We start from the raw sequence: 27386 nt of genomic DNA, 5'->3' as shown, positions 1-27386 counted from the left end.
AAGTTGATCAAAAATAAAAATTAAACAACAAATAATTTGTCGTCATATATTTTCAAATTTTTTGTGCTCATTTAAATTGAACAATTGATAACATATAAAATTAATTAATAATTTTACAAAAATCCTTGAGATTTAAACTTATTCTAGTTATCTAGACTAACATATATATGTTAGACCAGATAGTTTAACAAAAGTGTTAAAATAATAACAAAAATATTTCAGGTTTGAAGTCTACAATTTTTTGAAGTTCCTTATTATTAAAAGTAAGGAAAGAAGATCTGTTAATCTTCTCCCGGAGGCAGCGGTTGCGAAGGGTCTGAATATCCAACACGCGCAGGCTGTACTAATGTAAACGAAGACACTGTACTTATTGCAATAGGTTCATCGGGTTCTTCCTTTTCTTTTTTTATATTATCAATTGTTATATATCCACCAGTTTCATCCTAAAATAGTAAGAAATTTTTTAAGTAAAAATTAAATAAACATATGTCATAAATTGTAAATAAAAAAAAATAAAATTTCATAATAAAATAAAATAAAATTTCATTTTATATTTTTTTTACCGTCACAAAAACATCAACTGTTTTTCCAGTGATTATATCCATTATTTGTGGAGTTATACCACTCATGGGCTCATCTTGTATACTCTCAGCATATTCTAACAGTGGGACCCGCAAATCCGGGCATTGCTGTAAGGCATCAACCAGTTGCTTAGCCGGTAAGTGTAATAATACTGGTAATGATTGCGGTTTAAGACGTTGTATACATTTTAAGAATCCTTCCCAGATAACCTTTTGTCGCCAAACTTGTTTTAATATTAAACGTTGTAATAAATTTAAAACAAAATTAGCTAACGTTGGATATAGCGTTAAACTTTGTATAATTGTGCGCATTAACAATGTAGGAAGTGGTACTACTTCCACTAACTGTTGTAACACTCCAATCATTACCTCCTGAGTGTAAACATCTTTTTCGGACAAGCATATTGATGTACCTCTTAAGACTGACTTTAAATCACAAACACTTAAGTCGATTGTATGTAGTGCAACTAAAATTTCCGGTGGTGTGGTGGCTACACGTTGATTAGCATATTCCGCGCCAATACCCAACAAACGGTTAAATACTTCCCTTACTACAACTTGATTCAGTTTTAAAAACTTTGGTAAAGCAATAAGAATTTCCTGCCTCGTAAGACCACTCAAAACAGGTATAAGTACGCGTGCATCCTTAACTTTATTACTGTACATGTCCCTTGCATGTCTTACAAGTTCTGTGTTGATTGGATAAACGCGATCTGTCAAAATATATATCATGCGTATCAAAAGTGTTTCAACACCTTTCGGGCACTGCTCAATTAGATTAAGCAGTTCCTGATTCTCAGGTCCTAATTTTTTTATAGCCGAATCTATACTACGCAGTATGGTACGTTTTAAATCCTGCGTGGTTATAGCGAAGACTTCACTCAATTTCTTCAGGAAAACTGTAATAATAATAAATATTTATATAGTTTTTATTTTTAGATTTGAAGCCCTTACGTTTTGTGTTACATGGAAGCAATTTTAGTAGTACACCCAAACAAATCTTAGCTGTTTCTTCCTTCCAGGCTACTTCTACTTCTGGCCGCCCATATTCAGTTAAAAATATACTTGCAGGAGGAGTCTCTTTTTCTAGATGAGATATCCATTGCAATGCAAAATCTTCAATACGATTTGGCAATACTTTATGTTGCTGATATAGGACAATTATTTGATCCATTGCCCGTTCACGTACATCTACTCGCTCATGTACACAAAATCCTAATAAAACATTTATCAGTTTATTTTTACGGGGCGGTCGCCATATAGCTAAATCCTTCAGCAATTCCATGGAATAATTCGTATATTCTTCAGTAAAAGACATTTGTATCAGTTTATTAAGTGCATCATCTGGTAGCATAGGAGCTTCTAAGAAGAACCGACGTAGCAAAAGTATTTTGTCTTTAAAATCACAGTTTGTAATAATTCGTTCAACAATTTGACTTAACAATTCGTTGTAAGCATAATCTGGACGATTTTCAGATTTCACATAACAATGACGCGTGAAACCCTGTAACAGGCAGTACTCCTCATATAACCATGAGAATGCTAAATCAATACGTTGTTTAATATCCATCATAATGAATTCAAATATAAAATAGCGCACATTATCCGGAAAAGTGGCCGCAATAACAGTAACGATTTTGCGTCGCTTAGCAGATACACCACCTGATATACACTGGCGTTCAGCATAAAGTATTCGCTTAACAGCATCAAGTAAAAATTTCTCTTTAACGGAACGTGAAAATGGCTTGGTGATTTCTTGCAGTTTTAAAGTTTTTGCACGTTGTTTCATGCGCTCTATCAGTTCTTGCTCGCCTTTAAGCCGTTCCATATTTTCGCGCAATTTTTTAGTAGCTTCCTCTTTACGCAACTGATCTTCATCTACAGATGACATAGGTTGATCCCTAAATTAGAACATACAAACAGAATTATTGAAACGATAATGTAAAAATATAATAAAATAGTATGCTCTGAAATATGCTTACAGCTGAGTAGCTGCATTTATATGCTAAGCACAATTATGCTAACCTGAGCTTAACACATTTACTTACAAGGATTCATTTATGTTGTCATTAACTGCTAAGGATTCCATTTGTGTCTGTAACTCCACAGGTCTCATTGGCAGCTCCTTTGTAAAAGCTGCGGCTCCTGGACCAACTTTATGAGCTGTCATTTGCAAGGCCATTGCTTTCGATATGTTAGCAACTTGTAACTGTGTTGACATATCTCGTATGGGCTCATATTCATTTAGAAAATGTTCTGGAACTTCACCGGGAATATTTGGTAAGAATCGAATTATTAAATTTACAACGGTATCTACAGAACGTAACTGTTCTGCTAAAAATTTTTCATTAACACGTATACACTTTGTACGTTGTTTTTCCACTTCCTCTTCATCGACTTCCATTTCTACTTGATTACTTGCATTTTTATTAATATCCATATTTTCATGCTCTTCAATTCTACGCATTCGTTTGCTTAAACTGGACGTTGCATTTTCTAATATACGTTTTTGACGTCGCTGTTGTTCTTGTTTGTCCATTTTTGGTATTGATCGTTGTATTTCATTTTGCGATGCCCCTAAATCCAGTAGCAATTGACGCAGTATGACCTGATATTCATAGGAGCCACGGTTCTTAAGTAACATTAGAGCTTGCATTTTAAGACTTTTGCGTACAGAATTTATTTGGGAATCTGACAACGTTGGTGGGAAGTTAGCGCTCAAGTTTTTGAAAGCTTTTATAACCGGACCCATAAAGCAAGGTCTCAATTTGGCTATAGTGCATAAACTTCCAGTACAAGTATTTAAGTTAACAGCTGAAATATGTGTAGCAGCATGATATTGCAATATTATACTAAATATGTTCAATGCCTCATCCTCCAGTTTTTGGTGTTTGATTATTTTTAAATTTTCTGGGATATCTTCTAACGAAAAATCACCTTCTCTCTTTTGAGTATCTTCATCTTTATAGCTTTGAGCAACAATGACGTTTTCAAGAAATTTGATAGCATTAGTGCGTACACCTTCGTTGTCGTTATCAATAAAATCAAGTACTTGAGCTTTCACTAAACTTAACATATTCCAAGCTTGCTCGATACTGTCGCTATACTCTGTATTATGGCATATCCACTGCAAACCATTTTTATATATCATACCACTAACTTGTATCATACGCTTAATGACATGAGGCGACCGGTCGCGCAGTAGTAATGGTATAACATTTATAAATTGTGGCAATAAATTGATTTTTACTTTGCTGCAAAATGTATGAATTAGTATTAAAATACCCAATAATTTAACTAATAAATACCATGCTTTTTCAATAAAATTTATAACTTGTTTTCGAACATCTACATTTGAGTCTTGTGATAAGGATAGAATGTGGTCCAGGAATTCATCCAGCAATTCAACTCCAGCACCCAATATTATTTCTTGTATTTTTGCAAGAAGTTCACACTTAATTTTACTATCCGTTTGAGTGCCTAATTCATTTAACCAGCTTACAATCTAAAGTTTACCTTGTGAGAAATATTGTTCTTAAATAAATAAAAGCGAACGGAAACTTACTTTGGAACGCGCGTTAACCGTTTCCTCATTCATAAATAAGTTGGCGGCGTCACCTAAGAACTGACTGCGTCCAATAATTCCGTCCATTATTGCGGAATTCTTGTTCAAAAAATTAAAATATTGAATAAATATTATTCGACTTCAGATTATGTTATGCACGTAAGTAACGAAAGACCGGAGAATATATAGAAAAAAAATTCGTTTGATTGAAATACAGTGTTGTATTTCGAATATATAGAAACAAAATGGTTATTTTTAATATACAACAATTACTCAAGCGGCCCATACAAAATATTTTATGCATAATTTAGGTCGTGTGCGAGTTAGGCTAAGTTGCGTTCTAAATGAGGGAAATTCTAAGTTGTGCCGATAATGTAGTGATGTGTCAATACGTGTTGATCAATGGCTAAATGTGTGCAGTGCAGAAAATCCTAAAAAATTTCCCATTTGGTTTAGCATCAACTTAGCCTAACTCGCACACGTCCTTACTATAGTAACATATAGAAACTACGTAGGTAGTGTGCGTGTTCGAGTAAATTAAGGGAAATAATAAATTATGTCGGTATGGCAGTGTATGTTTTCAAATATTTCGAATAGGGTAAATTAGATAAAAATTAGGTTAATTAGGTCTTTGAAAACTTTTAACCAAAAATAATTAACAAGTGCAATAAATAAATATTTACATAAGTGCAGTGCAAAAAATCTGTAGAAAATTTTAATTAACTTTACCTCAATTTACTCGAAGCCGTACACAGCCGTAGTAATTAATTATTATTATGCTATTTTAATATTTATTTCTTAATAGCAATGTAAAAATATACCAATGTTATATATATTTTTTAATAGACATTCCCTGGCTACTTATTTAGAGGCCCCTTAAAATATTATACAATTCACTGAAGTGTATATATGTATATATATATAATATGATACGTAATGTACTGTTATTAGTCTTTAAGTTTCTAAAACTTATTGTTAGGTCTTAAATAAAAACGATTCAATAAAAACATATTGTTAAATAAAAAAAGATGTATATATTTCTTTATTTGACAATGAATTTGTATTGCGTCATATCTTGTGTATGTAGTGGTTTGTTATGTTGGGTTTTATTTCGAATTGAACACTCCGTATTGGTAATGGATAAGTTTATTTATTTCTTATACTTAGTTATTATAAAATATTCTTAAAGTTAAGATTTGTGTTTTTACGTTTTATTCACGTCCTGCTTTGTCTTTTTCCAAACTACTACTGGCGGGAACTGCGGATATTGTTGTCTCCTTTGTGCCTTGTTGACAGTTCTTTTGTTTATATTTTTTGGTGCTGCCACATGTATATAAATTTAGAAGTTTTTATCATCAAAGATCCTCATATACACTTGAACTAAATGTATTTATTTTTTGTATTGATTTATAATATATAATTATATAGTTTCTGCATCATTTCATCATCATTTCAAATTACATAAAATACATAAGAATAAAAAACTGTTAGTTTTTTATTTAACAGATTCGGAAAGTTTTTATTAAATTTATATACTTACGCAATGCGAAACCAACATTTAATACACGTTATATAAAATTTAGAACCGCTATTGAATGTTATACGATTTTTTTTTAAAACATTTTTTTTGACTAATAATCACACATGTGGGGTATTAACAAGGCTGTGCTAATATACTAATGTGACAGAACGACCTAAAACTAGCTCACTGTGAGTAAGGTGCTCACGAGTGATCTGGGAGCTACTATTTAAAAAATATGTAGTAAACTGTTATATTGAACATTTTTATTTAAAAACAAGTACTCACTCTCCTTGTTTATATTCCTTGGTATCATAATCATATAATCATGCTCTACTGAATGGCACTATGTATATTAATTTAAATTAATTATTAAAATGGCATAAAAAAATCTATTTAAAAATCAATTTAAAATTGAAAAAATTTAAAATTATTTAAAATTCTTCAATAACTAAAGCTAGTAGTTCTTAAAATGAGTGAATTTGGTTTTCTTTTTAAATTCAACCTATTGCTCAATTAAGCTACAACTATAAGTTATCAATTTTTTTTATAAATAATATATAATAAATATAAATAATCATGTATAATATATAAATATCGATTTCTTTCAGTTTTATTACTTTTTTATTTTATTTGACGATTTTGGAATGTGTTAGCATATAAGTACATAACGTAAATATTGCATGCAATGATTACATATGAGTACCCGAATATAATTTTTTGTATATGTCATACAAAAACAAAATATGTATATGCACCGAAATGTGCGTTTCTTTACTTTGTTTGATACCAACAATGTTCTACATCCCTAATATTAATCATCAACAGGGTTGCAATAAACGAAAGAAATTATATTGGCACATTAATTTTTTGTGTATGCAATTGTTATAATGTAAACAATTCATTTTAGATTACTTATAAAAAACTCGTAAATAAATCACTGCACTTATAAGCTGAAGTGCAAGTTATAATATTTATGCTTACTATTTTAGCCAGTAGATATCATCTATGACGAACAATCAGCGGTCAGTCATCGATTGCTGCTGTCAGTGTTATCCACAAAAGTTCTGTCGTCGATGTGAGGCTAATTCGACGTGCAAATTTGCAACATAAAAAAACCATTTATTTGCACAAAGTTTGCAAAAAGTAATGATTTACGATTACCGGTGGCATTTTACGTAAAACGAAATACATATAATATATAAATTAATGCGATTGTGTAAGGAAATTAAACAAAAGTAAAATTAAAATTGGGCTGCGGCTGTATTGTGAGAAGGAAATTGAAGTAAAAGTAGACAAAATAACACGACATAACAGAGAAGCAAAGAAGCGAACATAAATAAATTAAACGCCTTTAAATAACAAGGAAACGAACGAACATACGAACGAGTAAATAGAACAAAAACAAATAAAAGCAAATTAAATTTGATTTGTAAATATAAGCGGCAGCGGCGACAGTATCTAGCAGCAAACAATCCAAGGCCAGACCGCGCCCCGCACACACCGCAACACCTTTATCTCAGAAAGAAATCAGTTTCTTTCTGTAATATAACTAAATTGTTCGGCAGTAAATTTTATGTCGAACAACCAAGTAAATATTGGTGGCGGCGGTGGTGCCGGTGGCAGCGGCAGCGGCGCTAGTAGTGGAGGCAGTAATTCTCAAGCACCTACACAACAAACTTTACCTGTTGTTGGTGTATCAAACAGTTCTGGTTTAAAAATACCTTCTACAGATGGTTCTAATATAGCAGCAGATAATTCGCCGAGGGAATCAGGCGATGATTCGGAAGATGAAAGTGAAATTTTGGAAGAATCGCCATGTGGAAGATGGCTTAAACGACGTGAAGAAGTTGATCAGCGCGACGTACCGGGCATTGATTGTGTGCATTTAGCAATGGACACAGAAGAAGGTGTTGAAGTCGTGTGGAACGAGGTGCAATATGCTAATTTACAGGAGCTTAAGAGTCAAGAAGACAAAATGCGACAGGTGTTCGATAATCTGTTATTATTGGATCATCAAAATATAGTCAAATTTCATCGTTATTGGACAGATACAACAAATTCAGACAGGCCGCGAGTTATATTTATAACAGAATATATGTCATCGGGGTCATTAAAACAGTTCCTGAAGCGTACTAAACGCAATGCAAAACGACTACCTTTAGAAGCATGGCGACGATGGTGCACGCAAATACTCTCCGCGCTTAATTACTTGCATTCCTGTACGCCGCCCGTTATTCACGGCAACCTTACCTGTGATAGCATTTTTATCCAGCACAATGGTCTGGTCAAAATTGGTTCTGTAGTACCAGACGCAGTGCACTACAGTGTACGGCAGCATAAAGCTGAATTCGTAGATCACGGATCGCAATATTTTATCGCTCCAGAATATGGTGCTGCTGAACAACTGACGGCTGCTGCTGACATTTACGCCTTTGGCATGTGTGCGTTAGAAATGGCTGCACTTGAAATACAACCAACAAGTGGTACTGAAGTAACAGACTCCATCGATGACGAAACCATATTACGAACTATTAATAGTTTGGAACATGATCTGCAGCGGGATTTGATATTCAAATGTTTACGCCGTAATCCAGCTGAGAGGCCAAGTGCGAGCGATTTGTTATTTCACCCATTGTTATTTGAGGTGCGAATATAATTAAATGGATAATAAAATTATTTACCTGAATTTTCTACATTATTCCATACATATTCTCATTGAAATGAGTTTGGTATTTGATATTTGCCATTTGTTTTGTAATCTGTTTTATCAATAGTAAATGTGTTTCATAATTTTGATTGTGATTAATTTTGAGTTTTTTGAATGCTAAATAACAAAAGAACTAAAACCTAAAAGTATACTAATAAAAATAGATTTCGTATGACTAAAATTCCAAACCTTTCTTAAATCACATTGTCATTAGTGAGCATTGATTGTTCTTCACATCTGGAAACGCTGATGATCAATAGTCTCAGATTTCAACGTACGGACTACCGTACTGGTCAAGGTTAATTAAAAATCCATTAATTGCATCTTGCATACAACGCATTTGGCATTTGATAGCTAAATGTACAACATTGGAATTATGAACTAGAGGCAATTGCATGCGTAGTGTCGGTCATTAATAATTGTGAATTAATATTGTTAAAAATTTGTTTTCTTATACATACTGATTTATTTTCTCTCACAGGTACATTCACTTAAACTGCTGTCCGCACATTGTTTAGTCTTCTCGCCCAGAAATCGAACAAATTTCTCTGAAACAGTAGTGGATGCCATGATGCAGCGGTACAACAGGCCGGATGTAATAATGGCAAGAATAACTCAGTCTGGTGATAGCAGAGAATATCGTTTGGCAGATGTTCCAACAGCTGATAAACTGGAAAAATTTGTTGAAGATGTGAAATATGGTGTGTATCCGCTTACCGCATTAGGTGGCAAAAAGCCGCCACATTTTCGATCCAGAGCTGCGTCCCCCGTTCGTGCAGATTCTATAAAATCAGTTACGCCTGAACCTATAGACATTGAATCCCGACGAATTGTAAATATGATGTGCAGTGTAAAAAAATTGAGGGAGGATAGTAGAGACATATCGATGACTATATTGTTACGTATGGATGACAAAATGAATCGGCAATTAACATGCCAAGTAACAGAAGAAGATACTGCTGTAGATTTAACCAATGAACTCGTACGTCTTGGTTTTGTTCATATAGAAGATAAAGAAAAAATTGAAATATTGCTTGAGGAAACACTAAGTGGAAGTTTCGGGCTTGGAGATCAGGAGCAAGATGTAGAACCACTTCCTTACAATACAATTATGAGTGAGCCTACAAATGTGGAGCCAGATACTGATGCAACTAGTAGGACTGATATTGCTGAAGCAGCGGCGAGTGAGTTGAATCAATTAGATCGAAGTTGGTCCGTGGCCGAAACAAATGCTACTGTCCCTATTGAACAAAATATTCCAGTAGAACATAATATAAGTACACCTGTTCCACAAGAGCAGTTGATACTGGATTTTACTTTACGGCAACAAGATCGACTGCTAGAGGAACAACAAATAGAACAACATCAATTGGAGTTGTTACAAGAGATACAACAAACTCAGCTTGATATGCTACCGAAACTTGATCCTTTACTAGGGACATCCACTACAACCTCCTCCCCCTCTGCCACAGCCACTATAAATAAGTAGAATTAAAATTATTTTAAATATGCTATTTAAATTTAAAAATATTAAAAATTTTAAATGTTATTACAAACACAATTGCCACAGCGCAATTGTGTGAGTCAGACAATTGTTTTTATAAATTATGATCATAATTATTATTATTATTATTTATATATTTATATATATATATAAGTATATATATATACTTATATATTTAGTCTACTAAAAAATTGAGAATAAAAACTGTTTTTTTAAATAATCATTAAAAAAGCTAAATGCTTCACATAAAACAACACATATTGCAATATTTTAACTCAAAGAAATTTTGATTTAAATTTATAAGTTGATTTTGTAAAATAGTAAAATAAAATTCAAAATTTTTTGCATGAAAAAACTTCAATTATAAATTATATATACATATATATGTCTATAATTTCTGTATACATATTGAAAAGGCGTTTAATAGCAAATTATGAATAATTTAAATGCTTACGGTATTTCATATAATAAATACACTGAATATTACAAGACACTGATATTTATTACATAAAATAAAACTTTGAAAAAAAAAAATAAAATTATCATCTCAAGAAGACAAAGGCGAAAAAGTTCTGTTTTATTTAAGACCGAAGGAACTATTCGAAATGATTAAAAAATTAGTAGTACTCAAGAGTCAATTGTTAAAAGCCACAATATATTGTATATATCTAATTTGTTTACTTATAGATTAGGTAGACTTTAGAAATATTATGAAAGTTGCCCCAATCGCGTATCACAAAGTGGGTTTTAGGCACAAGGCCGCCACTTCAATCAGCATTGATAAGCTAGAAGAAAGTAGTCTAAGTTAGTATGTTTACTAATGAAGGATGTAAAAAAAAAATGTAACAATACAGGACCGAAAGTTCCGGCACCTTAAATCGATAAAGGCCAATTCTGTATAGAGAAATGGCGAATAGAGAGAACATAATATACTTCACGTATAACCTTAAAATAAGATTCTGAATGGAATAATGAAATGAGAAATAGCATTAAATAAATAAATAAATACATGTTATAATTTCACATAATTATCATAAAATTATTATCAATAAATAACCAGCTCAAGTAAACAATAAAAGTTAAAACAGAGTTAAGGATCTTTAAACTTAATTATTTCAGATTGGTAAAAGTGTCTATAATATGTAAGTATATATAGAAGATGCCAAGTTTTTCTATAACATATTATTTCTTATCCATTTAAATTCCTGGCAATACGATGACCAAAATATGTGGTGTGTTTTGCAAAATAAATTACAAATTGTTATTTAGAATTTTAAGAGTAATTAAAGTTCAAGCTAATAAAAATAGTATCTCACTCATCATCAGTTTTAGAAAATTTATCAATGTACACTCATTATTTAATTATTCTTATGTACTAAATAATGAATCAATGACTAAACAGATAATCGGTTCATGGTAAAGAATAAAATGTCCAAAGACAATTGCTGGATATTTGGAATAGTTGTATGGTGAGCCCAAATATTAACATAATTAAAAAAATAAATTTCTGTAATAAATAATTGAATTCGTAAATATAAATTTTATAATCAAATTACATTTATTGGAGTTTCAAATGTATATAAATTTTATTAAAATTAATACATAAACTATACATTATACTACAATGCTCTACTACTTTTTAATTATCATTCGATCCAAATAGAACCTGATGGCAGTAAAAAATCGTTCGTTGCCAGTATTTCAGCATCAATAATTACTCATAGCATCCACATTGAAATCCCGGCTTAACGGGCATAATATTGGAGATTTCATCTAAGCGCTTGTCGTACAATGTTTACACAAAATCGCATATCCACTCCAATGTGATTTGTGATTGCATATTTATTTTATGGACCAGTGATTCATTGGTCACTGTTAAAATTTCTACATATAGTTGATTATACGTCTTAAAATTTTATTACTTTAGTTACTTAAATATACACACACACAATGTTATTATAAAATACCTGTTATTATTAGGTATAAATAATAGTAGTTGTAATCTTTGATACAAATATATATATTAAAATTTAGAATATATTCCTTTTAAAGATTTCAAATTTATGTTTAATAGGAAAAATATTTATAAAAAAATTAAAAGGAATCTTATTTGCAAGTTTCACAACAGAACACAAGCAATCACATCATATCTGAATGAAAATTTAGTACATCACAAAGCCTATAATATTAAGAATTCTTCAGCAATTTGAAATTCCAGGAAAATGTATTAAAACATTATAATGCATTCATTTATAAAAAAAATTAAAATTAAATATCAATTACAATCATCTTATATAAGAAATGATGTATGTAAATGAATACATTTGTCAAATGATAATAAAAAAATGTAACAGACATGTCGATAATTAATATTGAATAATATCACTGTTTAATAACAAATATTCCTAAAATACGTTGATAACCGTTAGTGAAAAGAAAACAGTTTAAAGAAAAAACTATTGAATAAAAAAAATATGCTTTAAACTGAAAAATATTTCATTTTTAAAACTCATAGATTTGCGGCATAAAAATTTTAAGTTTATTAGTATTTTAAATTAACAAATTATACTTTATTTTATCAAGATTTTAAAGTAGAAAATCAAATGTAATTTTAATTTACTTTTTAACCACAATTATTTAATTGTCAGACAATTTCTGTCGTTTAGTTTCCACATCTGTGTTTTCTAAAGACTTTCGTTTACTACTACATAGCTTCAAAGTATCAGAATACTGGTCTAATAATTTATTTCCACTGTACAACACAAACGGAATCGTAGCCCGGCTGTAATAATCAGGTACTAATTCCAAATTATTAATAACAGTGTCGAGCATATGAGATTTTTCGCACCAAATGCCAGGTGCATCGTTGCGCAAAAGATTTATGTGTACATGTAAATGATAAAATGATGGCTGATAGTGGAAATACATACGTAATTGACTGCCTGAGATACCATAAAGTTCCTCAATTTTTTCAACAGCTAACTTACGAATATTTCTCAACAAAGGTAAATGTTCACCGGTTAAATCGCGTAAAGATTTTATATTCCGTTTATGAGGTAAAGCAATCAAATACAATGTTTCAACATTACGTCCATCCCACTTGAGATCTGGCAACAGTATAAATCCTTCATCTGGATCTTTGTCTTCAAAAATGATGCGTTCGGTTTCTTGTTTATGTTCAAGTATGTTATACACCCACTATTTGAAATTACACATTTGTATTTATTGTTTAATTTAATATTGTCATCAATTTACCTCTAAGGAAAACTGGCTGCTTTCCAGAAAAGGCAGTGTTATGTTTTTATACAATTCTGGTGTTTCGGTAACGACATATTTTAGATTTATGGAATATTTTTCAATGTGTTTCTCTGTTGCCGGATATACAACCGTCGTTTTCAAACCTAAATTGAATTTCATTATTACAACGGCCAAGTTCATAACTTAAGATTTACCATTTAATTCGGAGCTTGCTACACACTGAAAACTGCCGTAAATATTGTTTATAAATTCAGTTTTTACTTGAAGGTCATCATTAAAGTAAGTAAGCTTCTTAGCGGCTTTTTTTTCTTCTGCACCTTTCGTAGCAATTTCGTCATTAGTAGCCTCTGTTTGAACATCCTTTTCTCTAAATACTTCCTTTTCAAATAATACGATCGCTTGGTCCGATTCAGATAAGTCTGGAAATGTACCGAGTAGTGCAATGCTTTTTCGCACTGTATTGTTTTGTAAAATTCGCGTAAGCTTGAATTTCTGTAAATTATACTGAGGTGATTTCACTTCCTTATCATCTTTTAATTCTGACACGGAGCTGTTTTTCACATCATCCTGTATAGTTTCCTTTGTTGAAATCTTTTCGTTTACATTAATAGAAACAGTTTCCTCAATCATTTTAGTATTTCTTTACGGCGGCAATCAAAATTATTTTGAAATGCTGCCAGATCGATTAAAAAAACTTTATAAAAATTTATCGATGCACTTGTTGACAACGTGGTTCAACAAAATTCTCACATAAAAGGTATGTTCCCCTTCGAAATTTTTCCTTTTCCGTACCCGAAATCTTGTAAAGGCTCAAGGCACAGTAAGTCGATACGTATCGTAAGAACTTAATTTAGGTCGTGTGCGAGTTAGGCTAAGTTGATGCTAAACCAAATGGGAGTTTTTTTGGGATTTTTTGCACTGCACACATTTAGCCATTTATCAACACGTATCGACACATCCCTACATTATCGGCTCAACTTAGAATTTCCCTCATTTAGAACGCAACTTAGCCTAACTCGCACACGTCCTTAATACGAAATGCACAACCAACCACACCTATGTATTTGATAGAAATGAAATAAACAAAAGCGGCGAACTTTATTTATATTGTTCCTATCAAATACACAGGTATGGTTGGTTGTGCATTTCGCTTTGGCTTAAGTCCGCTCAAGTTCTTACGATGTGTACTGACTAAGTGAGCCCTAATATAACAGAGTTTGTGAGATCAAATTTTCTGTGTCGTTTTGTGACGTGCAAAATTTACTTGAATTTCGTAGAAACTTACGTTTAAGTAAAGTCAAATAAATCTGATGAGTATAATTATAATAAACATGACTATTTAATAATGTTATTATCGACAAAACCCGTCATTTATATGCAGAAATAAATTTTTATTTAAGTAAATCAGAAAATGAAGTGTAATTGAATTTTTTAATGAAAAGGGAAACATAAATGAAATATTCAAATCAAAACAGTTGTAAGTCTTTACAACTTAGCATTAAATATAAAAAATGACGAAACATAGTAGCGATTACTTGTACTCCAAAACCAATTCTGTCTTTATTATTAAAGTTAGCGAATTTTTTTGGTTTAGTATAATTGAAAAATTCATTTTGTATAACAAAATTTGCAGAAATTTTAATGCAGTTTTATTCCATAGAGTTTTTATTTACAAATCAATTATTCATAATAATTTAACAATGGGTTCGTACTATATTAAATAATATATTCCCCAAACTTCATTTGAGTTGTAGGCCGTGTGCGAGTTCGAGTAAATTGATGGTAAATTGACGGAAATATCATATTAAATTATGTCGGTATGCCAGCGAATGTTGATATTTACCAGAATTTCGAGTAGAGTAAATTAGATAAAAATTAGATGTTGCCATTGTGAAAATTTTATAAGATGTTAAACAAATAAATAAATAAATTTTAAAACTTTTAAATAAATATTTACATAAGTGCAGTGAAAAAAAACCCTAGGAAATTTCAAGTTACTTTACTTCAATTCACTCGAACTCGCACACGGCCGTAAAGTCAATGCTTTAACTCACACATGCACAAATTGAATACTGCCTCCAAACATTCTAATAACATTGACAAACGGAAGCTAAATTATCATTAAAGGGCTAAATTATAATTTATTTGCTCATTTATTAGATTTAAATGATTATTTATGGTGTTTAAATGACCGAATTTAACCCAATTTATTTCTCGTTTAGGTTTTTAGAAATGGTAATGCTGCAAGTGAAACGAAATAAAAATTGGAACAAATTTCAAGTGGTTGTTTGGTTGCCAAAGTATAAACAACACAGATTTGCGAACAATGTTCTTCTTGCTATGAATTTAGTTTTCATAGTAAAACGTATATTTATAGTTTCATGATTTTTTATTACTTTCAATAATAACATTTTTAGTTTTAAATTGAACGAACGGCGTATTTTAACCAAATTAAAACGAGTTTCTTTAATTTTTCTTGCTTATCCATTTTGAATTTAAAATTCCCTCGTTTTTTCAATAACAAAAAACATGATATGATATGATACAGGAACTTCTTAATGATAATTTATACCGTCTGTCAAGGTATTTTTAAAATGATCATTTGAGGTTGCTTAATGATAATTAAGCGCGCTCGTCTGTCAATGCTATAATGTGGCATTACGTTTGCAAGTACATAAACAAACAAAAAATACGACAGCGAATCACACTGAAAAGCAAATTTCAATAAAAACAAAACACGAGGAATTGCAGAAACATATATACGTAGTATTCATATGAGCACCATGTTGCCATTCTTAATTATTTATTTTATATTCAAAGCAACAAATGGTGACTTTTACCGTAACCATAATATGCTATTTAAAAGATTTTAACATTTCTTGTTGATATATTTACACGGAAAATATGTTAAATTATAAAAAAATCTTGCAAATAAGACCTTTATGTATAAATTGTAAAATGTCATAAGTATAAAATATACAGACAATTAAAAATAATGAAGTTAAGTGCATAGTTAAAATTCAAACAAATAAACAAGAGGAGCTTACAGTACATTTTTACGGTTAATATTACATATATAGAGTAAAACACATTTGAAATAAACAGCTGACAAACATAATACGTTTCCAACTACTTTTATTTACGATCTCTACAGTTTGAGCAAAGAGATGCATGTCATCGTTTGCTAAAACACACACATGTATTGTTGTACCTATATATAAGAAACATCCTTCAGATGCTATATATAATATTGCTAATTTTGAATAGTTTTAGGAATTTTTTTACGTTATAATAAGACCACTGATTCTTTTGACTATAATTTTTATTTGTCAAATACAAACATTGCAACTATAAGCAACGGCTTTCTGTCTTCTATATCGAGGCGATTGCCCCTTCCAAATCTTAGCTGTTTAACATCAAACTTCTTAGCAGGTCTTTGTCTGAAAGTGGTTTGTCTCGCGCAAAAGAAACTCTTCTGCCCAATTAAGTTCTCACCTCAGGCACTTGTTAAATAATTACTTGCCACAGATAAATACGTCTTTTTCACCAACAAATTTGAAAGCCGAAATGCGCATACAAATTTGAGTCCTATTTAGTTCCGTCCCGTTTAGTTGGCAGCGTTTCAGGTAAAGATCTGGATTAAAATCCCTACTTACTTCCTAATACTTACTCCTATTTTACACCAGATATTATAAAAGGGTGCAGTGTCTACTCACCCTTTTATTTACTGGCTTTTAAGTCAGCGTTTGACTACTACAACAACAATATTACAATTTATAATCAGTCTGTTAGTTGCATCCAAGAGATTCAATTTTCAAATACTATATGAGGATATAAACACTGATATCCTGATGCCTACTTATTAATTAGATAATTGAGTTTTACAAATATTTAGACATGAATATTTTTGTTTTTTAAAATTAAGCTTTACATATTTTATTTTTGTTAATTTTTAATAATACAGTGAAAACTACATATTTGCATAGCAAGTGTATTTATAATAATAAATATATATAATTTTTAGCAAAACAGTCTTAAACGCTAAATTGAGTTACAATTTTGTTTCTATTACTAAACAACAACACCAGTGGAGGGTTTGGCTCCCAAAATATCGGACAGCTTTTGTTGATAGGATGCTAAAGCGTTTGAATCAGTAATTCCACGTGCTTTGCACGATAAGTGTAATGCATTTAAATATTGCATCTCAGTAAATTGTGGACCTTTCTCGACAATTGCAGTAAGAATTTCCTGTATACAAAGAAAGTAATATATAATAACTGAAGGGCTAGGAAGTTTGTGGATTATTTCATGAAATGCAATGGGAACAATAAGACATGCAGTGGACGATATTTGCAGGACTAAACATAAAAATAAATTCTATGAATATCACGTACATGAACAAATTTTAAAATGTTCGTGATAAGTAGTCATTGAATTTACGAATTCTTTATTTTTTATAATTTAAATTTCGCGGTAAGAAAATAAAAGGCCTTCTGAAGACTATAGAGACGGTAGACACAGAAATAACCTACAGAATTGGAAGGAAGTGTAATTATGGACTCATCTCTTCAAAATGTGCTTATATCAAGAGCATATCTAATTTTTTAATAAATAATCTAAACTATTATAATTGCAACTGCAAACAAAACTATTGTTTTTAGTTTGCAGTTAAGCATGCGAAATATTATATCGCTTCTAAAAGTAGATATTTTTTGTAGAAAATTTGCATAAAAATATGATCAAATTAGAAAAGGTCAGATAATATACGTATAATAATAAATATATAATACATGATATTATAAATATATAATATATGATATTATAAATATATAATAAATGATATTACATAAATATATATTTTTACTTATTCACCACAAAATAGAATAATAAAAAAAGTTCATTTCATTTATTATATACCATTTGTGATTAAGACAATATAATGTTTATGAGCAAAACATAACATATAAGAATTTATATTTCGTTGTTATATACATACATGTATGTATTTTATATATATATTAATATATATACATATTCAATTGTAAGAGATAAGCTTTTCAATAAATTAAAATTATCTGAAGAAACGTTGTAATACTACAAAGAATTTATATTGAAATATGTAGAATTTGGATACAGTTTTCTAAATTATTTTGTTATTTTGTAAATGAAGTTACATATATGAAGAAGTTAAATAAATGAAAAAGTAATATTTTTTCAAAATTTAATTTAACTAAAATTTAATTGAAAAATATATTTTTGTATTTATAAAGTGTTCTTCAATATGAAAAATTCTATATACAAAAATAGATAACTTTGCCATTACGACATTAAATTATTTAAATTGAATTTATAATCGTAGGATTGTAATTTATAAATTCAGTTAAAAGTTAGAATTGCTCAATAGCAGATATTTTTATAATGGTTTTTCGTTTTTAGAGAATACAATGTTAATTGTATTTTAAAATAAATATATGATTGAAAGGAAGCAAGAGAATGATCCTTCTTTATGCAGCTCAATGATTTATTTTGGTAAACTTTAAATATGGATAAATGTTTGTATACTTACATCGGGTTCCATGCATAGAAGTTCATAGAAGCTTTTGGCTTGATCCAATGCTACTTCTCTTGACGCTGTAATATTACTCAAAGTTTGTTGTAAAGCTATTGAATTTCTGCACATACGTTGCACAGTTACTTGATCAATGTTTTCCAAATAATTAGACGCTTGTATTAGTATGCGTGCAGCTAAGTGTGCTAGACCTTCAAATATATACTAAAAATAATATTTAACATATGTTAATTTACAAATAAAATTCAATAAAATAAAAATTACAAACCCTAGTCTTTCTCGGATGTAATGTCGAACTGAATGCTTCGTCCATTTCTGACAAACGTTTTGTTAACATTTGAACTTGTGTATCCGGTTCTAGAACATCCTCTTTGGTGTCAATAAAATTATTTGACCTATGTTTCGGTTTTGAACGTAAATAGTGAAAACATTGTACTCGCACCTAATATTAATTATTAATTATTTCAAGTCTTTAATAAAAATGTTAAAGTAACGTGCTTTACCTCTAAATGTAACACTAGTAAACAGGTATTTGATAGCTCGTCGAATTCTAATGCTAAATTTGTAAGGACTTTGATGGTGCCATCTTTAATGGTTATATCAGATACGCACTCATTTGCTACTATATTCAAACCATTTACAAGTGGCCTGCGTAAATCATTTGCAAATTCCGAAACACGACAAGAAAACCACTCCATACTCTCCTGCAATATAGCCAATTCTTTCAACACACTGATATCTCCAAGTATTTCTTGTTGTGTTATGCCACCTTCGCCTAAATTACTAGTCAGCATCTCAGCTTCGCGTATATTTCGTTGTTGTACTTGTAAAGGGCTCTCTTCTTCTGATGGCTCAAAATGGTTACGTTGCAATTTTTTGCCATGCTTCGGGCGCTGATTGGAACTTTTAAGATCAGTCCAATTGGGCAAAGTTCTATAAAAATATTTTTGTAAATATTTAAAAATGTTATAATACAATTTTTAAAAATGTATTTTATACTTTAAAAATCGACTTATATCCTCATCCTTTAACCATGCTACACTATATATGCGTTTGTCTTCAGAGTCAGGTTGTACAATGCCTCGATACGCGGCTTGACATATTTCACGATATGTTTTTAATAGAGCACAGACCATTTTTAAAAGTTCTTCGGAATAACATGGCAAGTCCTGTATAAGAGTTTTTGTCTCTGATAAGCGACGTTCAACCATGGCTGTAGATTGTAACAATGGTCGTGTTAAATTGTATGTTTTCATGTCTTCCGGACTGATAATTGCACGCCAAGCATCTTGATTTTTCGAAAGCGATTCTATTGTCATATTTAAATTACGATTATGACCTTTTAAGAGGAATGTATCTTTTATGTAGTTGTCTATAAAGTCATGCAAACTACAAGGTTGTCTAGAATATCATATATATTTATAAAAAAATAATTCAATATTTATGGCTTGTATTATAAGGCGTTGTACCTACCCAGGCTTACACTTCATAAAGCTTTCTATTTCTTGTATGTAACTCATGAGTGGTAGATACACCTTTGTTATAACATTCTGATCTGGTGTACAAATTAAAATTTTTTCACGTTGCTTTTCATTAGGTACTATGTTACTGCCTTTGCCACTTCCACTATTATTCAATGACCCAGCTAAATTGTCATCTGTTGAGACATCTGAAGCATTTCGTCGATGCTCTTTAAATGATCCATTGGATGATGTTTGCTGCGTTGTAACATGTGCTGCTTTATCAAGTTTAAAAAGTGTCTTCTTTGTGCTGTAATTTGTTTAAAAAATTAATGGAATATATGCCTAATTTCTTTTAAGCTATAATTCTACGTTAAATATTTATATAAAACAAGGTTTTAGCCCAACTAGTAATAAAGAGGATTTTTAAATAAAATATTGAATAATACCAACCAACGCCTGGCGTAGTTAGAACGATCCCTTCAAAAAAGAAATTAATAACAAATATAAAAATATATAGTTAATATTACAAACTTTCATATAATCGACTTTTATATACAAAAGTGGTATTCATAATCTAAAGTAACGGAGACTCGGTGAACCAATAACATAGTAATAGAATATAATTCAAGTAAGAAGTAAGTTAATATAGATTGTTGTGTTCGCTTTACAGTGGTACTATATTATTATGTTAAATACTAAGGTACTATGACGATTTTTGTGTCCATCACTAGATATTGTGAATATTACTTATATGCTTTAGCCTTCAGCATAAACTATGACTACATTCATTAAATATTTACAAATAATAATACACATAATATTTACCAAAAGTCTAATAAGATTAATATATCCCTTCAATAAGCAATTAGTTTTTATATATAAAATATATACAATTACAAGATCATATAATTTTCGTGTAGATAATTTATGCACATCCATATATTTATATATATCTATACAAATATATATACAATATATAAATTCATATATATAGTTATTACAAAAAAGACAGACCCTGTTCCACTGGGAGAAAGATGACTACACATAATAGAGTTTTATTTTGTAAATAAAATAATATAAAACCGCCTCTTTCTTTATTTCTAATTTTGTATTTAAAGTAAAATTATCTTTCACTGATACAACTTTCTATGTATATTTACCTTGGAACTTTTCGTCTTAGAAAAAAGAAATTTATATTACTCGTTGGTTCAGAAAATGCAGATTGTGAGGATTCATCTGCGGCTGAATTTTGAATATCCAAATAGTCCGTGAGTAACAATTGCAGCTAAAAAATATTAATAAAAAGAAATATTACTTATACTCATTATTACACTAAACTCTAATGTGTATTAAAACATACTACTGATTGTGCTTGCGCCCAAAAATCAGTTAAATCGTATGGCTGCGGTCCGACTACAGAATACTTTTGTACAACTGCTAAATAGTTCTTAAGCAATAATGTATGTGTTTTTGCAATTGATTTGAACTGTTCGTATATTACTTCTAATAGTGCTAACAATGGGTAACGATTATTTGCTGTTAGATTAAGTGAAATTAGTTCTTGTGTTGTATTCCTGACCACATGCAATAATTCGTCTTGTATTTGCACACGTAACTTTTCCAACGAATCTGGTACTTTACCTAACATACCGAAACACTCGACAATTATTGATATGAAATATGTCATACTTAGCTCATTATCAATAAGATCAGTATCTTGAATAATTTCAGATTTCTCCAGATCAAATCCCTGTGCCATTTCAGTTAAAGCTTTACGTACACGTGCATTTGCTTCAATGCGATCTGTTGAACGTCTCGCAATAATACCACGCGTAAAGCTACCGTTTAATCTACTAGAGTTATTTCTTTGAAATGTTGAAAGTGCTTCTGATGCAGAATTCTTATACAATTGCGTTACAAGTTCTTCATGCAACCGATAATACAGCTGTTGACGGCGTGCTTGTAAATCAGTACGTAAATCATTTAAACCCTCTACACCCTGTAAGGGACCTTGTATTAAAGCTAAGGCATCTGTTAAGGCTTTGCTGGCATGCAAATATTGACGTTTAGCAGTGTAAGCTACTACACGTTGAGGCACTTTGCGTAATTCGTTGCTAATTAAAGAGGTTTTTAAATACATTAATTTAAATAAAATAAAATTTTGTTCTTACATTTGTTCCAACATTTCCAGCACATATTTATGCTGTACTGCATCTGTCCACATTTTTTTTAACTCATCACGACGACATTGCAGCAATCTCTTGCATGCTCCTAAGTTTTCTTTAACGGCATGTATTCTTTCTCTACTTGATGCTATCTCAGTAGATACTTGGCTAAAAAGCGGCAAGACTTGTGTAAGCTGTTGATCATATTTCGATACTAGCTCATTCAGTCTCTGATCGGAACGTTTGAATTCCTTTTCAATTTTAAGTTTCTCCTTTTGTCGCTCTTCATTTGTTTCACTAAATCCAAGTGATTTTATGACATTGACTAGAAAACCGCATCCAGGCTTGATGAAATAAAAATTAAACAAATTTAGAAACGAATTATATATCTTGATATTATCTTATTCTACAAAAGTTAATATAAAAAACGCCCAGATTTTTTTTAAATAATTGACCTCCCGCACATTAGACTTGTCATCGAGGCTGACGACACATTACACTATAGCAAGCAAAATTTCTATTGAATTTTTTTGACTGACTTATTTATTTATTACACTTTTTATTTATTGCAATTTGAAGATATTAGTTTTTAGTGCAATTTACCTCATCTTTTCCATATTTTACTCCGCGGGGAGGTTTTGTTGGTGGATCTACGTTCATACTTCACTTTTATTTATTTAGAAAAATAGTTGACTGAGAACAGTGATGCCATATACTTACAAAATATTTTTAGCACGGCTGCATTTTTTAAACCTTTGTAGTATTTTTTCACTATTTTTCACGATTTATTATTTTATGTGTATACTTTTAAGATTTTTTCTGAATTATTTTTAAATAAAAACAGTTTTTATTGTGATAGTTATTCTCAGTTGAAATTCGAAATTATTAATATATGAATTTTTACTTATAGTAGTACTTATAGTAATTATCGTCTGTCTTCATAACTTGTAATTTAAGATATATAACAAGATTTATGTGAAAAATAAGTATATTTGTCGTAGTTACTGCATATGTAATACAATAACGTAAGAAACAGTTATCATTAGTAACCACAATCCATAAAAATAGATTTTCTAAATCGCTAAGGAAAAGAAATATTAAGGTAGTTTATGTTTTTATATGAATATATATTATTATATATAGGTTTTTCCTACATAAATAATTGCCAACGTTTCGAAAGTTATTGGGCCTATTTACACTATCATGAACGTGAGATGAACTTGACGACAACATGAACTGTCAGTTCAGTTTACAATATCATGAACTCTCATGAGAGCGAAATTTGTTTTCTTTTATGTAAACTTATAAAATACTTGTTTGTAGTGCATAGCACAGAAATTTAGAGTATTCAGCATTAAAAGGTAAACATAAACATAACGCAGCAAATTTCATTGCGTGAAATTCATGAACTCACATCACACTCTCTTTCCTCATTCATCAATAAGCAACCGGTTTTCAAGTTCATGTTCATGATAGTGGAAATATGCCCATTGACTTCTTCATAATCACAGAATGTTATAAAAACGAATCTTGCAATCATTGAATCAGAACTGTTTATTAATAAAATTATGTTTTATTATAAAAGTCCCCAAGTTATTTACTTTTAACTATATTGTTGATGTTTATTTTTGACTTTTCTCTATTTGAAATTTTGGCGTTGTAATAGTCCTTTGTGTGGAAAGCTGTTATTTCTGTAATAACATAATAAATGTTTAAATTATTATATCCAATACCATAACAACACATTTTAATGTTATTATTTTTTTTACTACTTTTAGTAAGATTGAAAAAGTTTCGTACTATATACCAATTCATTCCATTTTGTCTAATTAATTCAAAATTTTCTAAAAGAATAAGCTTCTAATGGCAAATAGATAACGGCAAAGATTGATCGCAATATGTTAGAAGTTCTTACATATAATCTTATTTGCAGGAATAGGGAAAAGCTTTTATAACAGAGAATATCACATCTCACTGAAGAAATAGGAAAAAGTACTGATTCTGGTTCTCGTTTTAATATTGATATTCCGCAAGGCTATGCAAAGAAATTATTTGAAACAAAAACGATTTTGTTTTGATTGAATATAAGTAACAAAACGCATAATAAACAAATAAATTTATATTTATTTATTAGATTTTACTGTACTAAGTTTGATATAACTATTGTTTATTTACAACAAATATGAAAAAGTATATATATAATGTATAGACAAAAAGGAATATGCAAATACCTAAAGACCTGCTTTACAAGAATGAAGGCTATTAAATGACATTAAATAAATTTCGGCAATCAATTATTCACCACACAGCAGTCATCTATAACATGACGTTCTAATTACAAAAGAAAAACGTCGAACTGTACAAAGGAATATTTTTTTGTATGTAAACAAATTTCGCAGGATTTTCCAGTCGACACGAGGAATGATATATCTACATCTTTAAACATTATATCTACACATCAAAACTAAATAAAAAACGCAATGAACATTTTTTTAACTCTTAATTTGATATCGATACCAATCTAGATATTGAACCAAGGAAACTACTCTATACTACTATACTTCTATGATATTATTATTTGTTAATTTAATATAAGTTCTATGACCCCCTCCCCCCAAAAATTAGTCTTGCTTACTATTGCAAAATCAATATCGATTACTGCCAACATATGTTTTTTAAATGCATTCCTTTTTTGAGTCTTTATACTTTTTGAATTTCCCGCGCATTTACTCCAAATGCAACAGCTGCAGTTAGCTGTAATCTACCAGTGGGTAACTTTTTAATTTTGAGCAAGCTACGTCGTACGTCGTAAATTCACAACCTTGTGAATTTTTACGAAAATGAAAAAAAGTGAATTTCGTGTGCTGATTAAGCATTGTGGCCAAAATCCACGAATTGGGATACGAACTGCTACCCCATCCAGCATATTCTCCACATTTAGCCGCCTGCGACTATTTTTTGTTTCTAAACCTAAAGAAATGGCGAAATTCACTTTTTTCCATTTTCGAAAAAATTCACAAGGTTTTCTGCTTTGAACGGCTATCAAACACCAACTGAACGACATAACTTGCTCAAAATTTAAAAGTTGCCCACTGGTAGATTACAGCTGACGGCAGCGCTGTTGCATTTGGAGTAACTGCGCGGGAAATTCAAAAAGTCACTGACTTATCAAACGCGACCCTCGTATAACCCAATTACTGACCTGAATGGTTCTCACCCGAATCTACAAAATAAGTACCTGTCATGAATAATCTATATCAGTCCAAGTCCATTTATTTGAAGCCGTTGTATTTTATTTATTAATAAGAGCACAATAATTAAATGTTTATATACACATCAAAACAATTCGCAACTATAATATAAATATATACTTTTTTGTGAGTAAGAATGTGGAATAATTGATGCACCATCAAACCAACCGTAGCCGGAAAGGTGTATCTTACTCCCACTGTGTAGTATACGGATTAAAAACCTCTTCTTCCTTGTATGCGGTTCTGTACACAGAGCTATTCGGAGGGCAACAGTTCTCTGTACAACTGCGTAAGCCTTTTTCCCTTAAAACGTCTGCTTAAGTTTCGTACCTGTAAAGTAGTATTTGGTGTGCGGTCGTCATAAATAGTTTTCATTAACTCTGAGTAGCATCTCTTACGGTAGCCATCATCCGCGTTTCTAGCAACGCAACAACTTTGCTTAGTTTTGCCGCAGTCTTTTTTATTTGAGCTCAATAGGTTAACTTGGAGTTCAGTCTTTACAAACCAAAGTAAGTAATCGCCTTTTGCATAATTCTGGCCCTGTCGCAGACATGCATCCATTTTCTAATGTTTAATAGTGTTTAGTTAGTATCATTACACTTGTATCATCACCATCTTGAGCTTCCGTTGAGCCTTTTTCGTGTTTCGCGCCGTAACTACTGCAGCGATATCATCTGCACAGTGGCGAGGTATGTGTCATCTGGCATTTCTGTGGCTGGGATTTCATCGTATACCACATTTCACAAATTCGATCTCAGAATGGAACTTTGCGCTTCGTCTGATTTAATACGTTTTTGTTTTAGTCCTTCCTGACTATCATAGACATATAACTGATATTGCAGGTAGCTGCTAATATAAACACATTGAGTTAAATCACATAGGCTTACTTAAGATATATAACCTACTAGAAATCATGCAGTGTTCGAAAGAATGCTTATTGAAGTCGAATATTGAAATACATGTGACACATACCTATATTATGTGCCGCCTATAACATTGAAAAATGGTCGGATGTATACTTTGCTGTCTCAAAATGTGTTTTATTTGGAAGAATAATCTTGAGTTCATTTTTGAAAAATATATTTCTTCATTAAATAAAGATCAAACTGATGTAGAAAGTAGTAATATAAGCTTTATATTAGTATTAAGTTATTGCTGCATTGGAGAAGTTTGCTTTTTCGGATACTCAACAGTATAATAGTTCTTCTAGTTACTACTTACCTATTATAATATATTAAATATCAATATTAAAACAACAAATAAATAAATATTTTTAATGTTTTAACAAATTTCATCTAATTATGTTTTATTTATTTTATTATGATAATTCGTTCAATATTCAAATGTTAAGTATAGTAATACATTAAAGTTTTCTAATTATTTTTTTTTAATCTTTTATTTTATAAATTAGCACTACGTTTTTTTTTTAATTTGATGCATTAATTAATAATCTCAATATTTAAAATATTTTTCAATTAACTTTTTAAAAAACGATTAAAAAGCCAAAAATGTGTTAACGCTGGTGTAATAAATTTTTTAATCGATAAGTGATTGTGAATTATTTTCATTTATAAATTTCGAGTCAATTTGTCAAGCTTAAAAATAAAAGAAAATCACATTAAGTTCAAACATTTTTATTTTTAATTTTAATTAAACAGGATTTTTAGCTTCTTTAAGAAATCACGCTAACTTAATTTTTCTTATTTGAAAATTCATCATTCATTGGAATAAAGGAAAGTAGTTGAGTTAATTGAAGTGAGACACATCAGTTAATTTTGCGTATTTATTTTCACTACGAGAA

At 30.4% G+C, this 27386-nt stretch overlaps 4 protein-coding genes across 4 annotated transcripts; 1 reads left to right on the top strand and 3 right to left on the bottom strand.

Moving 5' to 3' along the window:
- Positions 1–57: 57 nt before the first annotated feature.
- Positions 58–4345, bottom strand: LOC119684695 (symplekin). Its single transcript, XM_038098793.1, has 6 exons — positions 4147–4345; positions 3890–4086; positions 2630–3835; positions 1536–2482; positions 564–1480; positions 58–443 (listed from the first exon to the last, which is right to left on the bottom strand). The coding sequence occupies exons 1-6, from the start codon at positions 4231–4233 to the stop codon at positions 282–284; spliced, it is 3516 nt and encodes a 1171-aa protein (XP_037954721.1). The 5' UTR covers positions 4234–4345; the 3' UTR covers positions 58–281.
- A 2075-nt stretch (positions 4346–6420) lies between these two features.
- Positions 6421–9997, top strand: LOC119684696 (nuclear receptor-binding protein homolog). The gene is made up of 2 exons (XM_038098794.1): positions 6421–8312; positions 8857–9997. Exons 1-2 carry the CDS (start codon positions 7242–7244, stop codon positions 9862–9864), a joined length of 2079 nt encoding a protein of 692 aa, XP_037954722.1. The 5' UTR covers positions 6421–7241; the 3' UTR covers positions 9865–9997.
- Positions 9998–12401: 2404 nt separating this feature from the next.
- LOC119684907 (m7GpppX diphosphatase) lies at positions 12402–13796 on the bottom strand. The gene is made up of 3 exons (XM_038099044.1): positions 13332–13796; positions 13135–13280; positions 12402–13077 (listed from the first exon to the last, which is right to left on the bottom strand). Exons 1-3 carry the CDS (start codon positions 13765–13767, stop codon positions 12517–12519), a joined length of 1143 nt encoding a protein of 380 aa, XP_037954972.1. The 5' UTR covers positions 13768–13796; the 3' UTR covers positions 12402–12516.
- A 3277-nt stretch (positions 13797–17073) lies between these two features.
- LOC119679009 (exocyst complex component 4) lies at positions 17074–23064 on the bottom strand. Its single transcript, XM_038091146.1, has 10 exons — positions 22938–23064; positions 22341–22678; positions 21530–22283; positions 21330–21454; positions 20180–20476; positions 19706–20107; positions 19210–19639; positions 18975–19148; positions 18704–18910; positions 17074–17385 (listed from the first exon to the last, which is right to left on the bottom strand). Exons 1-10 carry the CDS (start codon positions 22992–22994, stop codon positions 17209–17211), a joined length of 2961 nt encoding a protein of 986 aa, XP_037947074.1. The 5' UTR covers positions 22995–23064; the 3' UTR covers positions 17074–17208.
- Between the last annotated feature and the right edge of the window lie 4322 nt (positions 23065–27386).

The sequence above is a fragment of the Teleopsis dalmanni genome, chromosome 2 (assembly GCF_002237135.1).
Source record: "Teleopsis dalmanni isolate 2A chromosome 2, ASM223713v2, whole genome shotgun sequence".
Lineage (NCBI taxonomy): Eukaryota > Metazoa > Arthropoda > Insecta > Diptera > Diopsidae > Teleopsis > Teleopsis dalmanni.
The sequence above is the reverse complement of the archived record's forward strand: the minus strand, read 5'-3'. Positions and strand labels throughout refer to the sequence as shown.

What these genes read in the sequence shown, in the direction of transcription:
- LOC119684695 (XM_038098793.1), bottom strand. Translation starts at nt 4,233, where the DNA reads ATGGACGGAATTATTGGACGCAGTCAGTTCTTAGGTGACGCCGCCAAC. An exon ending in GCTTCCATGTAACACAAAAC is followed by an intron (nt 1,481 to 1,535) that starts GTAAGGGCTTCA and finishes TTATTATTACAG; the next exon opens with TTTTCCTGAAGAAATTGAGT. An exon ending in CAGTTGATGTTTTTGTGACG is followed by an intron (nt 444 to 563) that starts GTAAAAAAAATA and finishes TTACTATTTTAG; the next exon opens with GATGAAACTGGTGGATATAT.
- LOC119684696 (XM_038098794.1), top strand. Translation starts at nt 7,242, where the DNA reads ATGTCGAACAACCAAGTAAATATTGGTGGCGGCGGTGGTGCCGGTGGC. An exon ending in TTCACCCATTGTTATTTGAG is followed by an intron (nt 8,313 to 8,856) that starts GTGCGAATATAA and finishes TTTCTCTCACAG; the next exon opens with GTACATTCACTTAAACTGCT.
- LOC119684907 (XM_038099044.1), bottom strand. Translation starts at nt 13,767, where the DNA reads ATGATTGAGGAAACTGTTTCTATTAATGTAAACGAAAAGATTTCAACA. An exon ending in AGCAAGCTCCGAATTAAATG is followed by an intron (nt 13,281 to 13,331) that starts GTAAATCTTAAG and finishes AATTCAATTTAG; the next exon opens with GTTTGAAAACGACGGTTGTA. An exon ending in GCAGCCAGTTTTCCTTAGAG is followed by an intron (nt 13,078 to 13,134) that starts GTAAATTGATGA and finishes AATTTCAAATAG; the next exon opens with TGGGTGTATAACATACTTGA.
- LOC119679009 (XM_038091146.1), bottom strand. Translation starts at nt 22,994, where the DNA reads ATGAACGTAGATCCACCAACAAAACCTCCCCGCGGAGTAAAATATGGA. An exon ending in CTGGAAATGTTGGAACAAAT is followed by an intron (nt 22,284 to 22,340) that starts GTAAGAACAAAA and finishes CTCTTTAATTAG; the next exon opens with CAACGAATTACGCAAAGTGC. An exon ending in TACATCCGAGAAAGACTAGG is followed by an intron (nt 18,911 to 18,974) that starts GTTTGTAATTTT and finishes TATTATTTTTAG; the next exon opens with TATATATTTGAAGGTCTAGC.